Source organism: Cotesia typhae, unplaced genomic scaffold (genome assembly GCF_013202065.1).
Source record: "Cotesia typhae breed Kobodo isofemale line unplaced genomic scaffold, CoteBio_Ctyphae contig_26, whole genome shotgun sequence".
Lineage (NCBI taxonomy): Eukaryota > Metazoa > Arthropoda > Insecta > Hymenoptera > Braconidae > Cotesia > Cotesia typhae.
In genome coordinates this window covers 252,211-278,743 of record NW_027423732.1, presented here as the reverse complement: position 1 = coordinate 278,743, position 26,533 = coordinate 252,211, and the positions used below count along the sequence as shown (strand labels likewise).

At 34.2% G+C, this 26,533-nt stretch overlaps 3 protein-coding genes across 7 annotated transcripts; 1 reads left to right on the top strand and 2 right to left on the bottom strand.

Annotated features, from left to right (window-relative positions):
• Nucleotides 1–393: 393 nt before the first annotated feature.
• Scpx (Sterol carrier protein X-related thiolase) lies at nucleotides 394–2,919 on the bottom strand. Its single transcript, XM_074240088.1, has 4 exons — nucleotides 2,852–2,919; nucleotides 2,710–2,781; nucleotides 1,724–2,533; nucleotides 394–1,338 (listed from the first exon to the last, which is right to left on the bottom strand). Exons 3-4 carry the CDS (start codon nucleotides 2,527–2,529, stop codon nucleotides 525–527), a joined length of 1,620 nt encoding a protein of 539 aa, XP_074096189.1. The 5' UTR covers nucleotides 2,530–2,533; nucleotides 2,710–2,781; nucleotides 2,852–2,919; the 3' UTR covers nucleotides 394–524.
• Nucleotides 2,710–13,803, bottom strand: Atu (Another transcription unit). 2 transcript variants are annotated; one of them, XM_074240076.1, is made up of 6 exons: nucleotides 13,528–13,803; nucleotides 5,542–6,012; nucleotides 4,449–5,490; nucleotides 3,904–4,385; nucleotides 2,852–3,635; nucleotides 2,710–2,781 (listed from the first exon to the last, which is right to left on the bottom strand). In XM_074240076.1, the coding sequence occupies exons 1-5, from the start codon at nucleotides 13,655–13,657 to the stop codon at nucleotides 3,457–3,459; spliced, it is 2,304 nt and encodes a 767-aa protein (XP_074096177.1). In that variant the 5' UTR covers nucleotides 13,658–13,803; the 3' UTR covers nucleotides 2,710–2,781; nucleotides 2,852–3,456. The 2 variants fall into 2 exon arrangements, with proteins under 2 accessions (XP_074096177.1, XP_074096178.1); XM_074240077.1 differs by lacking the exon at nucleotides 13,528–13,803 and adding an exon at nucleotides 6,395–6,530.
• Pyd (zonula occludens-like protein polychaetoid) lies at nucleotides 6,937–26,475 on the top strand. 4 transcript variants are annotated; one of them, XM_074240056.1, is made up of 13 exons: nucleotides 6,937–7,378; nucleotides 7,750–7,900; nucleotides 14,547–14,613; nucleotides 15,971–16,033; nucleotides 19,814–21,681; nucleotides 22,025–22,199; nucleotides 22,911–23,123; nucleotides 23,415–23,726; nucleotides 23,792–24,021; nucleotides 24,175–24,373; nucleotides 24,441–24,844; nucleotides 25,212–25,465; nucleotides 25,686–26,475. In XM_074240056.1, exons 1-13 carry the CDS (start codon nucleotides 7,084–7,086, stop codon nucleotides 25,895–25,897), a joined length of 4,443 nt encoding a protein of 1,480 aa, XP_074096157.1. In that variant the 5' UTR covers nucleotides 6,937–7,083; the 3' UTR covers nucleotides 25,898–26,475. The 4 variants fall into 4 exon arrangements, with proteins under 4 accessions (XP_074096157.1, XP_074096158.1, XP_074096160.1 ...); XM_074240057.1 differs by lacking the exon at nucleotides 15,971–16,033; XM_074240059.1 differs by lacking the exon at nucleotides 25,212–25,465 and having other exon boundaries at nucleotides 25,686–25,824.
• The last annotated feature ends 58 nt before the right edge of the window (nucleotides 26,476–26,533 follow it).

The window sequence follows — 26,533 nt, the reverse complement described above, 5'->3', positions numbered from 1 at the left end:
TAGTATAAAATTAATATCTAAAAGATTGAGCTCAAAATTAAAAAAAAAGTTAATTTTTCAATTTTTGAGCACAAAATTTCAACAAAAAATCAATATTTCAATTTTTGAGCCTAAAAATTTAATAAAAAAATTAATTTTTTAATTTTTGAGCCGAAAATTTGGAGTAAAGATGAATTTTTTAATTTTTGATCCCATAATTATTGTCAAAAATTAATTTTCAATTTTTGAGCCCAAATTTAGAGTCAGGATAAATTTTTTAATTTTTGAGTCTAAAATTTTATTAAAAAAATTAATTTTTAAAATTTTTGAGCCCAAAATTAATTTTTTAATGTTTGAGCTTAAAATTGATCTTGAAAAAAAAAAAAAATTGATAAATATTTCCACAGCCCAAAATAAAATCCTAGCCCTCTTTATTTATAAAAAAAAATTACATAACAATTGTATAAAACCTAAAAAATTTCCTAGAACAGTAGAAATAAAATTCTAAATCTCCCGCTGAACCTTAACCAGAAATCCCTAGGTGCCTACAACTTGGCCTTGAGCAGTTCAATTTTCTTAGCAGCGCGCTTCTGAAGGTCCGGAAGCTTCATAGCAAGGCCCATGTTGCCCTTGATCTTGATCTTCCCCTGGAAGAAAGCCTGCTGGGGATTGAGCTTTCCAGAAATGAAGTCAACAATATCAGTGTCGCTGATAGTGAAGACAACATCGGGTTTTTCCTTGCCGTCAAACTCGACCCTGCCCTTTCCAGCCTTGGCGTTGATGATCCAGTAGCCCTCAGCGCCGCCAGGTCCGTTAATGATCTTGAATCCATAAACTCCGCGGTACTTTTCAATGAGCCCGTCTTCGTCATCCTGCATCGCGACTTCAAACACTTTGAAGACTTTGTTCGCCTGGAACTTCTCCGGGGAAACTTTTCCGCTGACGAAATTGACCTGGGGGCCGCCAACGAACCCTCGTTTGTACAACGCGACGACCACAGCGCCTCCTAGGCCGATGTTGTGCTGCAGAGCGAGCTTAGCTCCAGGAACTTGGCGCTTTCCAGCTTCCCCGCGCAATTGCCAGCAGAGTTCGGCGCACTGGGCCAGCCCGGTGGCTCCCAGAGGGTGACCCTTGGAGATCAGGCCCCCGCTGGGATTGATCACGTACTTACCGCCGTAGGTTGTGTTCCCCGAGTCGATCAGCTGGGCTGCTTGACCTGGAGCGCACAGTCCAAGGGCTTCGTAACTTATCAGCTCGTTTGCTGAGAAGCAGTCGTGCAACTCGATCACGTCTATGTCCGAGGGTTTGTAGCAAACCGAGCTAAAGACCTTCTCCGCGGCGATTTTTGTCATGTCGTACCTAAAAGTATTTAAAAAATCAAAAAAAAAAAAAAAAAAATTATTTAAATACCCCAAAATGACCTTTTAAATAAAAAATGATTTTTTTGAATTTGAATTTTCGCGGGCAAGTGACGTAGTTCCTAATCCGGCGGGCGCAACGTCATCTTACATATTTTTTCCGAACTAAGTTCTTAAATTTTTTTGTTTTTAAGCGTTTTTAATCATTTTGTTTTTTTTTTTTTTTTTTTTTTTTTTTTTGTATAATTAATTTATTTATTAATTTTTAATAATTAAAAAATTAATAAAAATTCTTTATTATAATATAAAATTAATCAAAAAGAACTAGTTCCGAATCCTGACTAGGGTAAAAATAAAATAAATAAAAAATATAAATTAAATCTTACCCAACAAGCTTAATACTGCTTTTTTCCGCAAAAGTAGATGGCGTGTCAGTAGTCATCTCCATAGCAAGAATTTCTACAGCCTGATTTTGCAAATTGTGTTTCCTAACAAATTGCTCATTGGCCAGGATAACAGCGGCGCTGCCATCTGAAGTGGGGCAGCACTGAAGCTTAGTCAAAGGCCCAAAGACTTTAGGGGCCTTGAGAATTTCCTGGAGGCTGTATTTATCCCTGAATTGTGAGTAGGGATTATTAACAGAGTGAAGATGATTTTTGTAAGCAATCTTGGCAAAATGCTCGGGCTTAGTTCCGAACTTCTCCATGTGCTCGATGGCGGCGTTGCCGAACAACTGAGCGGTGATTGGCCCGTCGGAGATTCCAGCCAGCTCGGACATGAGTCCCACGTGCTTGTCCATGGGGTTGGTCCGGTCGAGGAACTTGGAGGTCAGCGAGCCGCGGTCCATCTTTTCGAAGCCGACTGCGAGGGCGCAGTCAGCGCGCCCGGACTCGATCATCTGCTTGGCGACCATCAGTGCCGAGGCACCGGTCGAGCAGTTGTTGTTCACGTTGAAGATCGGGCATCCTGTCAGGCCCACTTCGTAGAGGGCGCGCTGTCCACAGGTTGAATCCCCGTACACGTAGCCAACTGCTGCTCCTTTTATTGAGTCGTACGGCACTCTCGCGTCTTGGAGAGCTTTTGTCACCGACTCTTTCACCATTTCCGGATAGTCGAAATCGTCACGGGTTCCGGGCTTTTCAAACTTCGTCATCCCCACTCCTACCACGTACACTGGCTCTCTTCGCGTCATTTTTCTGCAATTATTTTTAAATATTAATTAATGGTCAAAGATTGGCCGTTAAAAATTAATTAATGGCCAAAGATTGGCCGGAAAAAAATTTTAATTTTTTTTTTATCTTCTTAATTATTTTCAAAATCAATATTTAAAAATTTTTTTTAAATAATTATAAAATAAAATTTCCCAACTCACTGGAACGTAAATATTAATTACACAACTATCCACTGAATAATCAAAAGTCGTAGCAAAATAAACACTCTTCCTCTGAAATAAAAATTAAAAAACATCAAACTTACAAAATAAAATTAAGTAAAAACTTTCATTCGATAATTACCTGGAATATTTTTCCTGATTGTGACAATTGAAACAAGCGATAAAATTACGATTAACAAGCAAACGCCTTGCGTGGACTTTGGATACTTGTAGAATTAAATGTCTGAGTTGCAGATCGATTTAATTTTTATAATTATTTATTTAATCCAAGTATCAGCGACCTTTGACCGGTCTAACAAGTTCGCAAAAAATATATTAAACTTGTTTAGAGTCTTAGATGCTTTACCAGTATTTAAATGGCGTAATTATTTATTTTATGCTGGCACTTATGCTTGTGATTGATAAATAATGACAGTGATGGTTATTGAATACAGTTTATGCGGGAAATTACTTGCAGCGCTCTTTTAAAAAATTGACAGATCTTTTGGCGGTTAATTTAAATTTTAAATTTTTTTAAGAGGGAATTTTTTGCATAATAATAATAATAATAATAATGATAGAATTTTTTAATAATTAAAATTGATAAAATAATTTTAAAAAAAATTTTTTTTTAGTGGCAATAATTGTAGTAAAAAATTTTTTAAATTATACATTATTAAAAAGAAACTTTATTATTTATATTAATAAGTAAGATACAAAATAATCTCGTCAAATCGGTCATATCACCTAATCACTGTCAGCATCAGCCTTTTCATTATCTCCACCGCTCTCAGAGCCACTATTAGAACTAGCATTAGACTCTTCATCAGACTCCTTCAACACCTTGCCTTTAACACTTTTCCGAGGTCTAGTTGTTTCAAAGTCAGACCCTTCTTCGTCCGACGAGTAAATATTTGATGCAGACACTAAAAACAAGGTAATTATTAATAAATAATTAAAAATTTTTAAAGTTATTGAAAAAAAAAAAAAAAATTATTTAAATGCATAAAAGTGATTTTTAAATAGAAAATTATTTTTTTGAATTTGAATTTTCGCGGGAGTATGACGTAGTTCCCTATCCGGCGCGCAGCGCCATCTTACAGATTTTTTTCCGAACTAAAATTTTTAAATTTTTATTTTTTCAAGCTTTATTATATTTAGCATCAATTAAAATAATAATAAGCCAATAATTACCTTTAGTAGCAACAGCACCGCCTTTTTTGTGTTTGCTCTTAATAGCAGCCAGCGAAATAGCGCCTTCGTCATCGGAACCATCGTCATTATAAGCATCAGCAGCGTAGCTGGCGCTTCTACCAGCACCCCGGCCACTTCCAGTCTTCTTGGTCTTCCCCTGGTTCTTCAGCGCCATCCTGAGCTTCTCTTCTTCCTTTTTAATGAGCTCATACCTGTTCTGGTCCGGGTTGTGGCCCACTGTGCTGAGCACTTTTATTCCCTGGAGCTTCTGGGACCTGTCGGCCAGAGACATGGTCATCTTCTTGTGGGTGAACGAGTCTGTAGAGTGCGGTCTGAAGGTCAACTTTGTCCTGAAGACCGCTTGACCTTGCAAACCGGTTCCTTGACGGATGTACAGGTGGTTGTGGTCGCCCTGCAGCGGCTGTTTGTACACGTCGAAGATTTCTGAACCTAAATGGAGACTCATGCTGCCATCTGACCACCTGGAAATTTGGAATAAATTTTGGAATGAATTTAGAATCAATGTCAAAAGACTTGCAGCTCACCTAACAAACCTAGCGTTGCTTTCCTTGACAGGTTTGCCATCCTCCCCAAACTCTTCCCTCCACCTGATGGTATTCTCGACCTTGAGCTTCAACCTGGCTCTACCCTCCTCATCGAGGGTCTCCTCTTCGTCAATCTCATCCTCATAGGTCTCATGATCAAAGGGCCGGGTCTCAACAGACAAAAAATTAGGAAGCTTAACAAAATGAATCTCCTTGCCGAGGTCGGTGGTGATCTTCGGAATGAGGACGTCAATCCTGGTCTCAGGCGGAGGTTCAGGCTCGTCCTCCTTCTCCTTGTCCTCCGGGTCTTCCTGGCGCTCCTCGCTGCGTCCACGGCTGCGACTCCTAGACCTGGACCTGGATCTAGACCTGGACTTGGACCTGGACCTGGATCTAGACTTGGATCTAGACTTGGACCTGGACCTGGACCTGGACCGCGACTTGGCAGACTTTTTCTCGTCATCAGAGCTGATGTCCGAAGCGTCTCCAAAGAGCGCGTCTGCTGTCGGCTTGACAGTCTTCGCTGGAGTCTCTTCTTCAGAGTCGCTGTCGATCAACGCTCGGTGCCGCTTTGCTTTCTTTGCCTCCACGTCTGACTCAGTCGCTTCCAGGTCAGCGAGTTTTCGCTTAGCGACTTCTTCGTCGCTGTCGTATCCGGATTTAGCCTCTCCTTCTGGAGATTTTGATCCTCTAGGCTTGCTCACTGGAGATCCTGATCTTGATCTTTGATCTTTCGGACTTCTTGGAGATCCTGACCTTGACCTCTGATCTTTAGGACTTCCTGGAGAACCTGATCTTGACCTCTGATCTTTAGGACTTCCTGGAGAATCTGATCTTGATCTCTGATCTTTAATACTTCCTGGAGAACCTGATCTTGACCTCTGATCTTTAGGACTTCCTGGAGAATCTGATCTTGATCTCTGATCTTTAATACTTCCTGGAGAACCTGATCTTGATCTCTGATCTTTAGGACTTCCTCGAGATCCTGACCTTGATCTATCACCCTTGGCACTCACTAGAGATCCCGAACGTGATCTATCACCTAATAATAACAATTAATAAAAATATGACACAATTTTAATAATAAATTTACCTTTTGCACTTCCAGGAGTTCCAGATCTAGACCTGTCTCCTTTATTACTCCCTGGAGAAGCAGACCTGGACCTAGATCCAGACCTGGACCTGAACTTCTTGCTTCCAGGGCTTCCTTGGTCATTCCTGGGACTTCCTGACCTGGACCTGGGAGTCGCTGATCTGCTGCGAGAGCTGCGATTGTTTGAATTATTACTCGCTGCAGAAGCAGACCTGGATCTTGACCTGGACCTGGACCTGGACCTGGACCTGGAGTTTGAGTGCCGGCTCTTGGGTGAGGACCGTCTGCTTCCTGGAGAAGCTGCTCTGCTTGAGCGGCTGTGGTTGCTCTGGTGGCTGCGTACGGAAGCGTTAGAAGCATTTGAAGCTGGAGACGCTGATCTTGGACTTGGACTCCTGGACTTTGACCCGCTGGACCTGCTGGAGTATGATCGCGCTGGAGAACCTTGGGACCTTGGGCTCGACATTTTTTCTGGGGTGAATTTATTAATTAATTAATTAATTTTTTTTTTTTTTTTTTTTTAATTATATAATAAAATTAAAAAAAATTTTTTTTTCTTATTAAAATTTTTTTTTTAATTTTATAGCAATTTAATTATTATAAAAAAAATATTATTAAAAAGTTTCACATGTGAAAATTAATAAAAATTACAAATGAAAATTTTTTGAAGCATTTTTTATTGAAATTGATTGGTTAAAAAAAAAATTTTTTTAAATCAACAGCTGACGGTTAACTTTAGTGTTATTATAAATGACAAAAAAAATTTTTTACTAAAATTAGCTTGTAATTTTTTTTTAAACAAAACATCTGACAAGTGTCTTATATTTATTTAGTATAATAAAAATTTACTCACTTGTTTATTAATAACAATATTAATTATTTATTATCATTGAAATAATAATAATTATTACAGTTGAATTTGTCACATGGATTAAAATGTAAATTTATTTATTTACGTTTGTTTTTTAGGTTAAGATGTTGGTAAATTCCGGTTGGAGTTGAATAATATTCTAAATTATTTTACGCATGCGCAAAAGTTAAAAGGACGCCGGCGCTTTTTTAAAAAAATTTAATTGTAAGTATTTTTTAATATTTAAATTATTTAAATTAATAAAAATTTTTTATTTAATATTTTAAATAATTTAATTTTTAAAAAATAAAAATTTTAAAAAATAAATAAAACTGTCATTTGAATTTAGTTTAAATTTTTTCCACCAGGCGTCGCAATATATCAATGTCCCTGAAATTGGAATAAACAGAATTGCACAAACTATCTTAAAAAAGAAAAGAAAAAAAAAGAAAAAAAAAAGAGAAAAACTGAGGAAAAGGGCTTGGAGGGGTGAGTTAATTCATTGACAATTCCCACAGTCAGTTGGAGAGGAGATCGGCAGGAAATTTATTCCAGTAACTAGCAACGAGTAACCTCTCAACTAAAACCGCAAACACAACAGCTAGCGTAGATGAATTTTCATCACGCATGACACCTGTTGCTCATCTCCAGAATAATTCAAAATAATTGTTGTTAATAATTAATAATTATCAATGGCGGGATCCTTGGAGATAAAAATCCTGCTGTCGAGGCACAAGGCCTCCTTGTTGCAAGAATTAAATTCTACAGATCTGCTGAGTGTGCTAGTGAAACGCGGAGTTATTACTGACGTTGACAAGGACGCGGTTGCCGGGAACCCGGAGCAGACCGTCAACGCGGACATCGATTTATTTATCGACATCGTCGGCGCTAAGGGCTTTGATGCCTTCAGGGAATTTTGTTTCGCTCTTGAGGCTGAGTGTCCTCATGTTTTGACTGATCTCCTGGTGGATCAGCATAGCGTCACTGGTAAGTTTTTTTTTTTTTTTTTTTTTTGACAGCTAAAAATTTTTTTCTAAAAAAATTATTTTTTAATTTTTTGTAGAAAAAATTTTTTTTTAATAAAATTAATTACAAAAATTGCATTAAAAATTTTATTAAAATTTTTAAATACAGAATTTTATTTAATTTCCTAAAAAAAAAATTTTTTTTAAATTGTATTAAAATTTTTTTTTCACTTTTTGTAAAAAAAATTTTTTTTTTTAAATTAATTGTAAAAATTTTATAAAAAAATTTTAAATATAGAATTTTATTTAATTTACTTAAAAAATGTTCTTTAAATGGTATTTAAATATTTTGTGTAATTTTTTTTCATTAACAATATTTATTTTTTTTTTTAGGTGAGTATCAACCAAATGAAAACAAGGAACCAAAAGAAGAAAAAAAGAACGAGGAAAAAAACAGCCAAGAAAATTCATTAGTTATTGTTGAAGACGAAGATACCAAAAATCCGGATATTATTTACAATGATGAAGATAGTTCTAAAGATTGGTAAGATTTTTTTTTTTTAATATTTATTTTTAAAATTAAATTTTCTATAATTTATTTGTTTAAAAATAGTAATAAAATTTTTTAACAAATAAATTATTAAAAAATTCTAAGAATAAAAATTTTATTGTTAGAATTTTAATCTTTTATGTATTAAAGTAAATATTTGTATTTGGTAAAATCAGTTCGTCAAAGAATCATCTGTTTTTATTGAACCAGCGTCTGACATTGAGTTTTAATGGAGCTCCATAAGAGTTAGTACTGGAAAAACCGGAAATCGCGGAAACTAGTCGTTACAGAGTATATAGTTATTTTTAATACTTTGTATGCTTGATTTAACATGTTTAAAGAGGTCGCTTTTGTAGGAAAGTTTTTTTAAAAGTAGATCACTTTTTTTTTTTTTTTTTTTTTTTAAAAGAAATTTAAATAGTTATTTTGGGATTTAATTTTTTTTTTTGAATATATTTTAATATTGTTTATTTTTATGGAACTGTAAATCAAAATTTTTTAATTTATTTAGTTAATTAATAATTAATATTTAAAGATATTGATTTTATTATTAAAGAAAATTAAAAATTTTTTCGAGGAAATTTATTTAGTTACTATAAAAATAGCTATAACTCCTAAAATAATGAGTTTAGGAGAAAATCTTAAGAATCCAAAATTATAGCTTATTAAATTTCCTACAAAAAACGTTTTTATTTTATGGGTCTATCTTTAATATTTTAGGAGTTACAGGAACTTAAAAAAGTCATCAGATAATAAAAATTAAAAAATTAATTTTTAGGAATTATTTAGGTTTGGAAAAAATGGCCATAACTCCTAAAATAATGAATTTAGGAAAAAATCCTAAGAATCCAAAATTGTAGCTTATTAAATTTCCTATGAAAAATGTTTGTGTTATAGGGGTCTATCTTCAATATTTTAGGTGATATAGTAACTCTAGTAGTATTGAGATAATTAAAAACAAAAAATCTTGATAAAAATAGCCATAAATAAAAAAAAAAATTTTTTTTAATAATTTAGACCTTCCGAGACAAAGATAAAATTTAACAAAATTTAAAACTTCCAAGAAAAATAATTATTTAAGATAATTAAAAAGAAGGAAGGAATTGTAGCTGAGAACCGGAAAAACGTATCATATATATACATATACATATATATATATATATATATGTATATAAACGAATCTTTTGTCTATATAATTATTTCTTATTCACATGATTGTAAAGTAGACAGTGATGTAGCTGGTACTCGAGTGTACGGCATAACAACCACTGGGTCAATGATCACTGGGATTACAATCACTTTAATTGGTTATTATCTCTTTATCATCCTCAGTTTATATATATTATACAATATAAATAAATTATTACCACCAGTGGACTCGCCAGAGCTTTTTAACATCCAGAGTCTCACTAAATAAAAATGTTACCAAAATAAACTCCAAAAATAATATCGAGGAAAGAGGAAAGAGAAAAGCAACAAGACAAGTAGGGCCGGGTATTTATAATTTCGCTTCATAGTCACTCCAGTCTTCGAGCGTCCGTCAGATATGCTCACAATAATAACCGGTAATTGGTAAATAATTTATTTTATCCGAAATGAGCCTCAAAATCTTGTAGGAAATTTTATTCTAGACAAAAAAGTATTTTTTTACTTTTTCCTAGCTTCAATAGTTCACCCGGAATTTAGAAATTTATAAGTGCACGCCTCAAAAAAAAAAAAAAAAAAAACAATTTTTTTTATTATTAAAAAGTGTTTATTTTCAATACAAGTGACTTGTGAGTACATAGTACACAAAATGTACGCTAATTATGACAACTACCTGAACAAATTGGACTATTCTCTGATCTTAGAGTCCTATAACCTTCCGGGCTACCGGTACAGGCAAGTTTTAGTTTAAAAAATAAATAACCTTAATTTACTAATATATATATATATATATATATATATATATATATATATATATATATATATATATATATATATATATGTTATGTCCGAAAAATATAATCTTAGAATTTGGTAGCTGGACTATCGGAGGTTCGGATAACAGATGAATTTCCCTAACGAAAGGATCGTTAGGTTTTTAATTTATGGGTTCGCGAAGGTGAAAACCCCGGAGAGGGCCCCTTGGAATAGACAATCGACCTCGGAAATAGTGATAATATCCTCCACTTACTATTACGAATTGAATGATGATTCGTCCTTCGATTGGACTTTATACCTTTGACTTCCGCTACTTGGCTTCTCCCTTCCTCCTTCTGACTGGAGATTGAAGATCGAAAGTTGAAGGATGAATAGCTTCTTAATTTATAAATGATGGGACACTTCGATTCGGGTTTTTAGTTTATATATTCTGATTAACTGGCCCTATGGGCAAACACGTCTTAATTTACACTTATCACTTATTAACTAATAACAATATAACGTTGTATTGAAAGTATATGAGTTCGTAACCGGAGTAACGACTCCGGCAAACAAAAGTTCGCCGATTATAAATTCACAGAAGAAGAAAATAATTTGAGAGGGGACCTGGTCACTGGGACTGCGGGAATCTCGATTATCGTCAAAACGAATCGTGGCTCGAAGAATCACTATCACAGAACTCAGAAATACCGTTAAGGAAATCGAAATGAATAATTAGGGAAAGGATGACTAATTAATTTAATAATTGAAGTCTGCCTATACGTGTCGGGGTATAGGACTCACCCGGGCTTTAAGGCAGAACTGTTACCTTGTAAAATAAGCTCGTGAATTATGGTGTTCGCGGTTTTTATCACCTCGGTCGCGATTTGAAAGAGGGGCTACTAATTAAACAATTGGTTCTTTTGATGAGGTGACAATGCGCGATAATGTGTATTCTTCAGCCACGCGAGAGTTGTCGCGCAGTCCCGTTAGTGGTTCCCTAAATATGCAAGCGCTGCACTTTTCGGCGGGAATGGGAGGCCCTGTATTATATACGGTATGCCGGATATAACATATATATATATATATATATATATATATATATATATATATATATATATATATATATATATATATATATATATATATATATTTACACTACACGGAAAAAATAAGTGGGAATTTTTTTACGGCTTATAAGACATTTTTTTTTGAGTTAATTGCATTTTTTTTATTATCATTATTATTATTAATCTTTAGTTTCGATTAAAAAAAAAAAAAAAATAACCCTAGCCAGGATTCGAACTCAGTTCCTGCGTAATAGTTTAAATTTTTATAATTTTTTGAGGTATTATATTAAATTTAATACTTTAATAAAGAATTTTGATTAATTTTTTAACTAAAAACTGCTAAATTAATAAATTATTAAAGATAGAATGGTCAAAAAAGCTTGAAAAACAAAATTAAAAAATTTTAGTTCGGAAAAAATCTGTAAGATGGCATTGCGCGCCGGATTAGGAACTACGTCACTCTCCCGCGAAAATTCAAATTCAAAAAATAATTCTTTATTAAAAAAGGTCAACTGGGGGTATTTGAATAATTTTTTTTTTTTTTAAATTTTTTAACAAATATTCCCATTTTTCTTCCTTCTAACTTAAATAACTTGCTTAATCTTATGCACCGCTAATTTGGTCTGAATTTCCTGCAAAGTCTTCCCCTTTGTCTCGGGAACAAAGAAGAACGCAAAGAACGCGGACAAACCAGCCATGCTTGCAAAAGTCCAAAAAGTGACATCAGGCCCAGTAGCCTCAACCATACTGGGAAAGAACTTGGTCACGACAAACACCAGGGCCCAATTGACCATAATACAAAGGCTACTAGCAACTCCTTTAGTCTCCGGCGGGAACAGCTCGGAGATAACCGCAAAAGGTACAGAGCCATACCCGACACTGAACACAACATTAAATAAGGCAAGACACGTCAGAGGGAGCCACCCGACTGATTCTAAGTTGACTTTTTCCGCCTGAAGCTTGAAGTAGTACCCAAGCACGGCCAAGCAAATGGTCATAGCAGTGCCTGAGATTACCAGCAGAGGCTTTCTTCCGAATTTGTCGATTACCGTGGCTACAACGACCGCCATTATGACTTCGATGATCCCGATGATGATTGTGGCGATGAAGGGATTGATGGTGCTGCCGGCGTCCTTGAAGATCTTGACAGTGTAGAAGAGAACTGCGTCGATTCCGCACATCTGCTGGAACCACATAAGGCCCACGCAAGTTAAGATGGCCTTCCTACCGGCTCTAGTACCGATAAGGTCCCGGATTCCGCCCTTGCTGTTCTCCACGCGATCCGCTTCCTCTTGAAGCACCGAAATCTCCTTCTTGAACTCGTAGTTCTCCCCCCGGAGCGTTCTGAGCGCTCTCTCGGCTGTTGCCAGGCGGCCATTTTGTACCAGCCAGAGCGGTGACTCCGGGAGGAAGTAGACGAGGAGAAAGGGAACTAATGTCAAGGAACAGGCGATGTTGAAGGCCATGTAGGCGGCGTAGGCGCCTACCACGTAGACGAACACCACCCCGGTGGAAAATAGTAGCGGGAAAAATGACCCGAGGGCGCCACGAATCGAAGGCTCGGATATTTCTCCGATATAAACTGGAACCAGGACGCAAGCCGACCCTGCGCCGATTCCGCCGATGAACCGCGCGATGTACAGGCTCACTAGGTCCCGCGTGAAGATTATCGTCAGCCAGGAGATAAAGAAGGGCACTGCTGTTATCGTTATCGCCGTCTTGCGGCCTATCTTATCCGCGACCTTACCGGCCGGCACCGCGCCGACGATTGCACCCAGCGCCATCAGCGCGCACACCCACGACATCTTGTTCTCCGTCATGTCGATCAGGAATGACGTCTCTGACGTCAAGTAAGGCCCCACTGGTGACGTCCAGCTCAGCTTCATTCCTGCTTGCATCGACATCAGTCCCGCTGAAAATTAACCCACTGTTTAGTTAGTTTCTTTTGTTCGTCAGCTTATTCGGGTCACGGTGAACAAAGAAGGTTACGGTTCTTTGATATTTATAATGTTGATTTTAGTTATCTAGTCAATGAGTTTATGACCGATTAACATGCTATTACTTTCTTTTGTTTTCTTTTGTTGGTAGTCAAGGTTGAAATGGGGGAATTTAGATTTAAAATTAATCTTGATTTTACTTGGATAATATTCGTTTTAAAAAAAAATCATAAGGGACCAAAATTGTAGCTTAGAAAATTTCCTATCCAACACACTTCTACTTTTTAGGTCTATCTTCAATATTTTAGGAGATATAGCCACTTATATATTATTGGAAAATCAAAAACTAGAAAATTATGATCTAGTTCCTATAAAATAGTCGTAATTCCTAAAATATTAATTTTAGGAGAAATTTTTAAGAATCCAAAATTGTAGCTTAAGAAATTTTCTATGAAAAACATTCGTGTTATAGGGGTATATTTTTAATATTTTAGGAGATATACTAAGTTGATCAATAATAGAAACATGAAAAAAAATTTTCCGTTTAAATTTCCGACCCCTTCACCGCTGCAGCGACCGAAAAAATAATCACACGTTCTATATATATCCGATAAGATATATTTACCGTGTAATTATCACCAAATCTCGTCAACAAAAGAATGTCTAGGCACATAAATGTATAATTCCACCAATTAGGATTATCAAAACTCACCAATAAGCGTGGAGGTGTACTGAAAAAACTTCTTCCCCTCGGTGATGCTCCTCGCGTTGTGCTTAATTAGCATCGGTTCAACAACATTGTTGTTCCCCATCCCCTTGTCGTCCATCATTTCCATCTCCATGTCAAGCGCGACCCATTAACTCTCAAAATAAAAAATATCAAAATCAAAAAATCAAAAAAAAAAAAATAAATAAACTGCTCACAACCAAAAACAACCGACACAATTCAAAGTCTTCGACAGAATGTACATCTACCACGCGTGTAATGTAATCTTGTCTTATGTTCGTTATCTCTTAAGATTTATATACCAATAATTAACTATTATATCTTTTTATTTATTTAAAATAATTATATTTACACAAACTATTTTCCATAAATAATTAAAAAATTATTTTCCAATAAACTAATTTTATTTTAGGATATTTTAATCCTGTCATTATTTTATTTTATAAAATATATGTATATATATATATATATATATATATATATATATATATATATATATATATATATATATATATATATATATATATATATATATATCTAGAGGTGAGTGATCTTTTGAGTTGAATTGTCTTGATACAACTGTTATGTTTAATATAAACGACAATAGCCCGCCAGATAATCTTCCTCTCCTTCGTACATTTCATAACGCAACACCGTGATTAGTCCTCCAATCACGGCTAAAAGATTTGTATAGTCACTTAGTGTACTGACAATCTACATACGCCTCCACTTCCTCCTAAATTTCGACATCTGAGGAACTAATTCAAGTTTTTCCATTCGAATTAATTAATCTGTATCGAAAATCTATTAAAATTTATTTACTTATTTATTTATTTATTACCTTGAAATAATGAATGCCGTGGGTGCAATTCAGTAATGGAAAATGTTAGATTGTCTAATCTTATCTTACTTATCAAAGATTACGACTTTGATGATATTAATTACTTTTCTTACTATTTTATTAGATTATTCATTTATTTGTTGACCTTTTTTCCTTTTTACAGCCTGGATGGAGACCCCGAGAGGTGGAGCGGCCCCGAGGAGATCCTAGATGAGCCTGTCGACGAACCGGTGAGTTTAGTTTAATTTTTTGCCGATAGATGGCGCGCACGAAAGAAATTCTCGCATGCTTGCAAAGTTTAGACATTAAAATAGGAAAAGAGAAGTTTTTTTTATCGAAAAGACTTATTAATTTTTATAATTATTATAAAAATTCTTTAAATAATAAAAGAATTTTTATTTAAGTTCAGTAAAAGTTATTGAAAGTTAAAAAAAATTGTTTAAAATCATCAAGGTGACTTTTTTTAATAAAAAATTATTTTTTGAATTTGAATTTTCGCGGGAGAGTGACGTAGTTCCTTATCCGGCGCGCAACGCTATCTTACAGATTTTTGCCTAACTAAAATTTTACATTTTTGTTTTTTAAGACTTTTTAACTATTTTTTTTTTTTAATAATTTATTAATTTATTAATTATTAATTAAGAAAATCAATTAAAATTCTTTAATATAACATTAAATTTGATGTAATAGCTCAAAAAATAATCAAAATTGAAAAAAAAATTTTTTTTTGAATTTGAATTTTCGCGGGAGAGTGACGTAATTCCTTATCCGGCGCGCAGCGCCATCTTACAGATTTTTTTCGAACTAAAAATTTCAAATTCTGTTTTTTTTTTTTAAGCTTTTATCATATTTAGCAACTTATTTTTAATTTATTTTCTTTTTTGCACGAATAAATGACACAATAAACCAATCTAATCCGTTAAATTAATAAAAAGAAAACAAGGCGTAACATAAACAGGAAAAAAAAATGTTTTATTTTTTAATCCGCGCTTTTGGGGCTTCTAAATCCGTTTCCCGGCGATGCTAGTCTTCTTTCCCGACAAGATCCACTCGACTTCGCAGACATTGTCGGCAATTGTTAGAGACTTGAATAAAATGCAACGTTAAATAATAATAAATAAATAACAAAATAGGGGCGTCTGTATTTGCGTCCGCATACGCACACATTTTCAGAGAGCGGTTGCGTGTAATTTGTAATAGGATGCTCTCTTTTCAATTTACTAGCTCTGAGTAGATATAGCGTGGTGCATTATAATTCCCAGTACATCCACATGTTTTGTGTTACTGATATTATATCTGTTTCTTTACACATTATTCGTATACAATACACGTATAATGTTGTTACTACACATTTAATCGTTGTGAGCGGGTGTAGTTAGTGCTTTAGTGCCTCTATGACCATCATACTAAGTGGACGCTTTTTTTTATATCATTTTAACTGACATTTATTTATTTATTTATTAATAAAAGTTTAATATGAAGATCTTGAGCAAATTATTCGGGAACAAGAGTAATGTTAAGAAGAAAAGTAAATTTATTTCTAAGAACAAGTACAAAAAGCATAGTAATGGGACTGTTATTCCCCAGGATGAGTTTATGTTTGGTGACAATTGTAGCACGAGTACTAAACGTCACCGGCGGAAACGAAGGGTATGATTCTTTTGGTTTTATTTTGTGGCTTATCCGTTGGACATAGAAAAAATTCGTTTAAACAAAAGTTGTAACTTAGGAAATTTCCTTTCCAAAACACTTGTACTTTTTAGGTCTATCTTCAATATTTTAGGAGATATAGCCATTTTAAGCGAGAAGAAATAATAGGAAATTAAAAATTGTAGGATAGTTACTAAAAATGGCTATAACTCCTAAAATATTAATTTTAGGAGAAATTCATAAGAATCCAAAATTGTAGCTTAGGAAATTTTCTACAAAAAACGTTTAGTGGTCTATCTTCAATATTTTAGGAGATATAGCAACAATAAAATTAACTAGACTAATTTTTATCAGAATTAAAATTATAAAATAATTTTGAGCAACTCCGAAATTAATCATAATTATCAATATCAATAAATAAAGTGATTCATCAAACGCCTCTTTGATAAGAATACGCCCATACATCGTGGTGTTGAAGAAAACTACAATGAGTTTAAAAAATAAAAGTAAAGTAAAATAAAAGGGTAATTAAAATAAGACCTTGAGTAAATCTTAAGTACATGACCTTTAAACTAAGGAGTAGTTCTTTGAATTAATCAGTTTATGAGAAGGAAAAACCCCTGAGAATTTCCGGTGAGAAAAGGAAATAACTTTGCTTGGTTTTAGTAAAATTTAATAAAAAAAAAAAAAAATAATAATAATAATAATAATTATTATTATTATTATTATTATTATTATTATTTTTTTTTTTTTTAATTAGTTCAACAATTTTTTTTAATTAATTGATTAATTTTTCAAATTATTATTATTATTATTGTTTTTAATTAATTTTTTTGTTATTTTGGATAAAATTTCTGAGTCCAAAATTTTTTTTTTTTGTAAAAAAAAAAAAAGTAATTAAATATATTTTATATGAAATTCCTTTGCAATTAAAAAAATTCATTTCCAGTTACGCAAACAAAAACAAAACCAATCGTACAATAATAATGATAGTACATAGCAATAAAATTACTAGCAATTACCTGGGATAAAAACTATGCCATGCTAATAAAATATTTCCGTCCCCGGTCATTGAAACCGAGTGAATGTACTCCCTCGATTAAAGAAAATATATTTTACAATAAAATTGGGGATGGAATTAAATTTTTTTAGGAGAAAATTATTTAGTTAGTAAAAAAATGGCCATAACTCCTAAAATAATGAGTTTAAGAAAAAATTATAGGAATCCGAAATTATAGCTTAGGAAATTTCCTATCCAAAACACTCCTACTTTTTAGGTCTATCTTCAATATTTTAGGAGTTATAGGAACTTAAAAAAGTCATCAGATAAATTAAAAATTAATTCTTAGGAATTATTTAATTTTTATAAAAATGGTCATAACTCCTAAAATAATGAATTTAAGAAAAATTCCTAAGAATCTAAAATTGTAGCCTAGAAAATTTTCTATGAAAAATGTTTTTATACTAGGGGTCTATTTTCAATATTTTAGGAAATATAGCCCAATTTCAAAATCTAAAAAAAAAAAAATGAATTTTTAATTTCCTCTTCCTCGTTAAAATAAATAAAATAATCTATTATATTTTCGAAAACCGCTTAACATTTCCCATAATTCTATTCCCAAGGTGTGTCAGGTAAAAAACACGCCCTCTGTGCTCATACTCGCCAAGCATCCAGCGAGTATAGTGTCTACGTAGAGTTTAAGTATACTAAACCTGCAACGGACACTATAAGTCACTATAAGCTCAAGTAAACTCGTTCCTACGCTCAGTAACTTGCTCCTAATTTTTAAAAAAATTCAAGTGACCCCCCTCCACCTAAAAAAATTACAAAGGATAAATAATTAAAAAAAAAAATATTTAAAGCATTTTAAAAAAATAAATTAAATTAATAAAATTAATAAATAAAGAGTAAAAGTTTTTGGAGGGGGAATTGGAATGTGCAACAGGTAGAGAAGGCTGAAAATATTTTTTCAGTCGTGTCTCGGTACACCTATAGAACATACGGTTTATTTTTTTAATAATAATAATAATAATAAATGGGGTAATTTTTTATTTTATTTTATTTAAAGTTTTTATTATGATTTTTCGTTATGGAAAGAAGTGATAATAATACTAGTGGCAACGGCGCTAATAACAATAATATTAATAATAATAATAATAATAATAATAATAATAATAATAATAATAATAATAATAATAATAATAATAATAATAATAATAATAATAATAATAATAGCAATAATAGTATTAATAATAGCAGTATTAGCAATAATAACAACAACAATCCTGGAAACGGCCTTCAACCGCATAACGAGGTAATTAATAAATTAAGAGTGGGGGTAAATGTCACGCGTCAGTGGAGAAGACTTTTTTTTATTTATTTTTTAATTGGGAGAAAATAAAATTTTATTTTGGGAGCATGGAAAAAAATTTTTTGATTTTAAAAGTAGCTATATCTCCTAAAATATTGAAGATAGACCCCTAAGATAGTAACGTTTTTTGTAGGAAATTTAATAAGCTACAATTTTTTATTCTTAGGAATTTTTCCTAAAATTATTATTTTAGGGGTTATGGCCATTTTTACAAAACCTAAATAATTCCTAAGAATTAATTTTTTAATTTTTATTATCTGATGACTTTTTTAAGTTCCCCTATAACTCTTAAAATATTGAAGATAGACCCGTAAAATAGTAACGTTTTTTGTAGGAAATTTAATAAACTACAATTTTGGATTCTTAGGAATTTTTCCTAAACTCATTATTTTAGGAGTTATAGCCATTTTTAGTAACTATCCTACAATTTTTAATTCCCTGCTATTTCTTCTTTCCTAAAATGGCTATATCTCCTAAAATATTGAAGATAAACCTAAAAAGTAGGAGTGGTTTGGATAGGAAATTTCCTTAGCTATAATTTCGGATAACTTATAATTTTCTCCTAAAATCAATAATTTAGGAGTTACAACCACCTTTACAAAAACTAGATCACAATTTTTTCTTTTTCATCATTTAAATTATCTCTATCTCCTAAAATATCAAAAATAAGACAGTATATATCAACGTGCAGATACTTGTTGAACGATTCGAGTTGTATTGGTTAGTTACAAAGATGTATTTCATAAAAGTAGGCAATGTAATGGAACTTTCATCTCGGTGGGGAGGAATTCCGAGAGGAATAGAGAGTTGGAGAAACGTTCTATTGAGGAAAATTTAGTAATTTTGTGCCAATGACTTATGAAACGACAAGAAAATTTTTCAGACCGTAGGTCCGAAATGTTTACCGTGACCTTTTATTTATTTTTAAATAAAATTTTAAAAAATAAAACTTTTAATAATTTTTTTTTTTTTTTTTGTGTGGGAAAAATATTTATTGCTTACAATTGCAAAATACTCCAACGTAAATTCCTATCAATTGCTTAATTTAATATAATTATTATAAAAAATTTAATAATTATTTTTAAAAAAAAAAATTTTTTTTCTTGATTAAGATTAGAGAACTGTAAATATGTCTCAGAGATTAGGAATGCGTCCTTTATCCTTCTTTTAAAAAGCCTCAAGGAATTCTCCAGTTATGAATCACTTTTAACCTGTTTGTCAACCTTAAAATTTTTTTATTATGATTATTATTTTTTTTTTTTTTTAATAAAAATTCTAACCATAAAAATAATAAAAAAACTTTATTTAGTTAAAATTAAAATTAAAATTTTTTTAATTTTTTAAATTCACTAAATTTTCTTAAAATTTTAATTTGTATGAAGGTAAAAATTTCCTAAAAAATTCCTAGGTCGGTGACAGAGGATGGGAAGTCCACCACGTGACAGTAACGCGAGTGCCAGGATACGGTTTTGGAATCGCAGTATCAGGGGGCCGTGACAACCCGCACTTTACAAACGGCGACCCGGCGATCGCGATATCCGACGTGTTAAAAGCTGGACCAGCTGAAGGAAAGCTGCAAGTAAACGACCGAATAATTTCGGCGAACGGAGTGTCGTTAGAGGGCGCAGACTACGGCGCGGCAGTGAGAGTTCTCCGAGACTCCGGGTCGACAGTCCTCCTGGTGGTAAAGCGACGAGCTGTGACGTCAATGGCGCCACCAGCGCAGCCCCAAACTCACCGGCTGACCTTGACGAGGAACAACAAGAAGGACGACTTTGGATTAGTCCTGGGCTGTAGGCTCTACGTCAAGGAAGTTACGCGGGAGAATGGCGCGAAGCCTGGAGACCTTCTGACGAGGATCGGCGGCGTCACTGCGGACAATATGAGCCTGAAGGAGGCCAAGAAGATAATGGACTCTTGCAAGGACAGGCTGTCTGTCGTCGTCACTCGGGAACCTGGGGCGTCTTCTTCGTCGGCTGCTGCGGCGAATTATTCCACCGCCAAGGAAGCTGGGGAGTATTTGTCTGGGGCGAGTTACAGCAGCCAGAATTTGTACGTCCCGCCGCCGACGCGGCAGCCCGAGGACAAGAGCAACCTCGCACCCAGAGGCGGAAGGTCCAGAGGACCTCTTATGGACGTCTCGCTGAGTCAGTTGGATCTGCCAGCTACTCCTACTGTTGATCCGCCGCGGCCTCCTCCTCCAAGACCTGAAGACTACTACTCGTCCCGACGTCAGCTCTACGAGGAAGAGCAGCTGCGCGTAAGCTCCAAACAGCAGCCAGTGCCCGACCCCAGGTTCATAACCTTCCAAAAGGAAGGCTCTGTTGGAGTCCGGCTTAGTGGAGGAAACGAGACCGGAGTTTTCGTGACTGCTGTCCAACCTGGATCTCCAGCATCTCTCCAAGGGCTTCAACCTGGAGACAAGATCCTCAAAGTCAACGACATGGACATGAAAGGAGTCACCAGAGAGGAAGCAGTCTTGTTCCTTCTGAGCCTCCAGGAGCAGATCGATTTGATAGTCCAGCATCGTCGCCAGGAGTACGATCAGATAGTCAACTCCGGAAGAGGAGATTCGTTCCATATAAAGACACACTTTCACTACGAGCAGCCGGACAAAGGCGAGATGAGCTTCAGAAGTGGAGACGTTTTCCACGTGATCGATACTCTCCACAATGGCGTGGTTGGAGCTTGGCAGGTCTTCAGGATCGGACGGAACAACCAGGAGGTCCAGAAGGGAATCATCCCGAACAAAGCTAGGGCTGAAGAACTCGCTACTGCTCAGTTCAACGCCACCAAGAAGGAACTGAGCTCCAGCAGTGAAAGCCGCGGAAGCTTCTTCAGGAGACGACGTGGGAGCCATCGAAGGTCTAAATCTCTTGGCAGGGATCACTGGGATGATGTTGTCTTTGCTGATAGCATCAGCAAGTTTCCTGCTTATGAACGAGTTGTGCTAAGACACCCTGGATTCATCAGACCTGTTGTCCTCTTTGGACCCGTTGCTGATCTCGCCAGGGAGAAGTTGTTGAAGGATTTTCCGGATAAATTTACCTCGCCGCAGATGGAGAACCAGCTTGAGGACTCTGCCAAGGGGAAGACCAATGGGATCATCAGGTTGAGTGCCATTCGTGAAGTCATGGAACGCAGCAAACATGCTTTGTTGGATATCACCCCCAATGCTGTTGATAGGCTCAATTATGCTCAATTTTATCCAATTGTCATCTTTTTGAAGGCTGAGAATAAACAGGTCATCAAGGAGATGAGGGCTGGGATTCCCAAGTGAGTATTTTTTTATTAACTTGAAAAAAAATTTTATCAATTAATAAAATTACTATAATTCTTTTTTAAATTACAAATTATTAACATTACACAGAAAATAATATTTAAAAGGCTTGTTAAAATGATTTTTTAATTAAAAATTAGTTTTTTGAATTTGAATTTTCGCGGGAGTGTGACGTAGTTCTTTATCCGGCGTGCAACGCCATCTTACAGAAAATTTTTAAACTAAAAATTTTTTTTTGTCTTTAAACCTTTATTAACTCTATTTTAAATCAATCTGAGGATGTTTTATTAATTAAAAATTATATATTAATATTAAAATTAATTATTTTATTTTTTTCAGGTCAGCTCATAAAAGCAGTAAGAAATTATTAGAACAGTGCCAGAAACTGGACAAAATCTGGGGTCATACTTTTAGCGCAGTGATAACGCTGACCACACCTGAGGCCTGGTATCGCAAACTCCGTGAGTTAATTGACCGACAGCAGCAGGGACCTCTTTGGATGAGTCAGACGAAGGTAATAATTAGAATAGTAATTAGTAACTAGAAAAAATTTCTTAATTGCATTAGAAAGTTTAAAGTTTCTTGCACATTTTTTTCTAATTACTCAGTAATTATCTTTTATGACAATACTGTTGATTCTTTAATGCACAATTACTTTCTGATAACAAGCATCACTTATTTCTGCTTGAATAATTACTGGGTAAAATTAAGACTTTTTAAAAATTATTTTTAAATTCAAAATTTTGAATAAAAAAAAAAAAAAAAAAAAAAGAAATTAATGGGATTGTATTTTGTAGCCGGTAGAAATGGTGTCGGATCTCTATCTTCCTCCTTATCACTCCTTCTTTAATCCCTACGACCCATTTTACCCCAATAATAACAACAACAACTTTATTAACAATAACAATAACTTAACTAATCACAACAACAATATTAATAATAATAATATTAATAATTACTACGACAATAATAACAATTTAGCGCCTCCACGCCCGTCAACTCCTCAATTACACAGTGCTGCCCCCAATCAGTGTATTACTGAACAATTTTTCGGCTACATTTAACCTAAAAAGCAAACTATAACCTCAATTTTTCATTTCTCATTGCATCACTCACGCATGTCGCATGATTAATTATAATTACAATAATAATTTTAATTCTAATAATCATTTATCATACAATTAATTAATTAATATAAATAATAAACATTTTGCGTCAATTGTAGCCGGAAGAAGCACTCTCAGATGATTTCCTATTCCCGATGACATCTCGCCTCTCCTACGCATCCTCTCCGGAAAGCGACCTGGAATTAAACACGAATGTTCCGCTCTTATCGGGACAACTTGGTCCCCCTACGCGTCTTAAGAGTAGCTCTGATCCGAGCATCGCTACGCAAGACGACACTGCTGCACCTCCGCCATACACTTCTAGTTACCAGGTGAGTCTAAAAATTAATTGAATTAATAATATCGTTAAATTTAGTAAAATAATTAAAAAAAAAAAAAAATTATTTAAATACCTCGAGGTGACCTTTTTAATTAAAAAAATTATTTTTTAAATTAAAATTTTGGCGGGAGAGCGACGTAGTTCCTAATCCGGCGTGCAACGCCATCTTACAGATTGTTTCCGAACTAAAATTAAAAAATTTTGTTTATTTCAAGCTTTTCACCATTTTGCATCAAATAAAAAATTATTTTTTTATTTTAATAACGTTATATTTATTTTTTAGGCGTTTGAGCAACACAAACGAGCAGTTCCAGACAACAAATACGGATTCTCTCCTTCCGGAGAGCCCAACTTACCATCATACACTCCAGGAATTCCATCAGCGAGGTCTCCCCACCACGGGCCTCCAGATTTGCCTCCGCGAGTTGACAGGAACGCCAAACCTCCCGGCCGCGGAACTCTCGGTCGGTCTGCAGTGGACAGACTGGTCAATAAAACAGATTCTGTACTGGACATGCGGAATTATATTAACGCGACTCCGCATCGCGCTAACGCTACTTCTTCTTTGGAACGTTCTCAACCTAAGCCAGTTGCTGTAAGTATTTTTAATTAATTTTAATTTTGATTAATTAGTTATTTAATTGATTTATTAATTTTCAGGGAAGTTATGATAGTATGTCTTCATACGACTCATACAATACGAACGGCAATCAGGTGTACAACGTAGGCCCGAATTTGAACACTTCAACTGGTCGACTGGGCCCTAATGTTCCTGATGATCTCAAGACTGGTAACATTCCCCAGAGAGCTCACGATCCTTATCGGTTTACAAGGTCCACTGCGCAGCCGACAGGCAGCCAGGAAAATCGCGGGGACTATGCTAAGTACAGGTTAGTTAAAAAAAATTTCTATAACTCTTAAAATATTAATTTTAGGAAAAAATCACAAGAAACTAAAATTGTAGCTTAGGAAATTTTCTACAAAAAACATTTGTATAATTATTACGAAATATTAATTGTTGACCTTCAAATTTAAATTAATAGTCGCCCAGAACACAAAGTGATACCAACAACGCCCTCTAAGAGCAACAGCAACACCGGAAATTACAAGCCAGTGCCGCCACCTAAGCCCAAGAACTACCGCCCGCCTGTCCAGAACACCGTTCCGGACGAGAACAACCCCGGAAATTTGTACCAGCACGCCAAGAATTACTCACTAACGCCCTCTCACGTTCACAATGGGGTAAGTAACCTCAAAATAATTTTATTTATTTATTTATTTAACCTTTCAATGAAATTTTGAATTCCAGATTGAGAACAACGGGAACCACAGGAACAGCGGACAGTACTACTACAACATCCCCCCGCCAAACCGCGGACAGGACGGGAACTTCCTTATCAACACGAACAACCATAACCACTCTCACAGTTTGAGTCACTCCCACTCTCACTCCAATCCGCCGGTGGCCAGCCACGCTCACAGCAACTCAGCTGGCCAGCTGACGCTCAACCACAGCCACAGCAGGAGCAATGTTAATAATGCTAATAATGTTAGCAATAATAACAATAACAATGTTAACAATGCGGTGAATGGGCATGCGCATAATGGCGGACACAATCGCGAGCCGAGCGGTTTAGATTTGGCGGGCAGTCGCGAGCAACGTGGCAGCGCTTTTGAACTATACCGGAAGCCGCCGATCCACCATAATATCAGGTAAATATTTATTTTATTTTTTTTAATAATAATAGACAAGTTGCATTTAATTTTTTTTAGTCATTAAAAAAAAAAAAAAAAAAAAATCTTTAATTGATGCAAAATATGGTAAAAGCTTAAAAAAAAAACAAAAATTGAAAATTTTAGTTCGGAAAAAATCTGTAAGATGGCGTTGCGCGCCGAGGAAGGAACTACGTCACTCTCCCGCGAAAATTCAAATTCAAAAAATAATTCTCTATTTAAATAGGACACTTCGATGTATTTAAATAATTTTTTTCGATAATTTATGATAATATAAAATGCAACTTTTCTATTAATTTATTTTTATTAACTGAGTGATTAATAAAACGGTGGTGGTGATTAATAGGACCTCAGGAATTACAAAGGGATTGTTTAATAACGAGGGAGGTATCTTGCGAGGGCCAGGAGATGTTGTTATGACAATACCTCCTGGTGCTATACCGACGATTAACCACCAGGAAATATATTTCGCCGTAGTTCCGCCTGTTAATAACACTATTAATAATAACCAAAATGACATTTATTACGATTTTGATAATCTTGATATTAATGACATTAACATTAAACAACGTGGATCTATTTCACCGCCGGTTAATAAGGGTGAGAATTTTTTAGTTAATAGGTGGTGGGTTGGATATTAATTTTAATTATAAAATTTATTATAATAATAATTATTATTATTATTAATAAAATAAATCAATTGTTGTGATTAAATAGTTAATCATTAATTAACAATAAAAATGGGAAAAAAATTTTTTTTTGTTCAGTTTAGGAGATAAATAAATTTTTTTTATACTAATTCAATATTTTTCTGTTTTAGGTGAGTCGCTGATGAGCCCGTTGATCGAGTGTGGTCCTCGCGGGATGAAGTTCAACAAGCCGATCGAGCTCCGCATCCCTCACAACGGAACCCCCAAGCATAAGCTGATCCTCAAGACGGCGAATAACGAGGACCTGGATAACAGTTGGTCGGACATAAAACTTCCCAAAGCGAGTGGTGAATATATTTTCGTGAAACTAGATCATTTTTAGTAGCATGATCAATATAAAAACCAATCAACTATTTTGTAAAATGAGTACCTGTAAAAAATTACATTTTTTAATTTTATTTATCGAAAAAAAATTTTTTTAACAATTTATAATCATAATTTTTAATTTTAAGTAATTAAGGTACTCATTATACTTTTCGACGCATGCTATTTGTTAGGAGATTCGACAATTATCACAAAATTAATCAAAAATTAGAACAAATTAATATTTACAAAATAATTAATTAAAGTGCCCTTAAAAATAATAATTAAATGAAATAATAATTGATCGATCAAATTAGGCGTAATGTGATGGTGCCATGGTACCGTTTAAAAATAAAAAATACGCCAGAATTTTATTCTCTGTGAGAGTAAAAAATCTGCGAATTATTTAATAACTATATATATATATATATATATTAATATTAATAAAATGTATATACTCATATATATTTAAAAAAAAAAATATTAATGATATATAATGCATTTATCTGGTACAAGGAGAGCAAGGCTGACCTACCAAATCTGAATCAATGATATTGATAAATAATAAACAGATAACTAGACTCATTCATTCTGAAATCGAATCTTGCTCGCACATTATTATTATTATTATTATTATTATTATTATTATTATTAT

Coding starts and splice junctions, on each gene's coding strand:
- Scpx (XM_074240088.1), bottom strand. CDS start 2,529: ATGACGCGAAGAGAGCCAGTGTACGTGGTAGGAGTGGGGATGACGAAG. Junction 1,339..1,723: donor AGCAGTATTAAGCTTGTTGG/GTAAGATTTAAT, acceptor AAATACTTTTAG/GTACGACATGACAAAAATCG.
- Pyd (XM_074240056.1), top strand. CDS start 7,084: ATGGCGGGATCCTTGGAGATAAAAATCCTGCTGTCGAGGCACAAGGCC. Junction 7,901..14,546: donor GAAGATAGTTCTAAAGATTG/GTAAGATTTTTT, acceptor TCCTTTTTACAG/CCTGGATGGAGACCCCGAGA. Junction 16,034..19,813: donor GTCACCGGCGGAAACGAAGG/GTATGATTCTTT, acceptor AAAAATTCCTAG/GTCGGTGACAGAGGATGGGA.
- Atu (XM_074240076.1), bottom strand. CDS start 13,657: ATGGAGATGGAAATGATGGACGACAAGGGGATGGGGAACAACAATGTT. Junction 6,013..13,527: donor GTACACCTCCACGCTTATTG/GTGAGTTTTGAT, acceptor AATTCACCCCAG/AAAAAATGTCGAGCCCAAGG. Junction 4,386..4,448: donor AGCAACGCTAGGTTTGTTAG/GTGAGCTGCAAG, acceptor CCAAATTTCCAG/GTGGTCAGATGGCAGCATGA.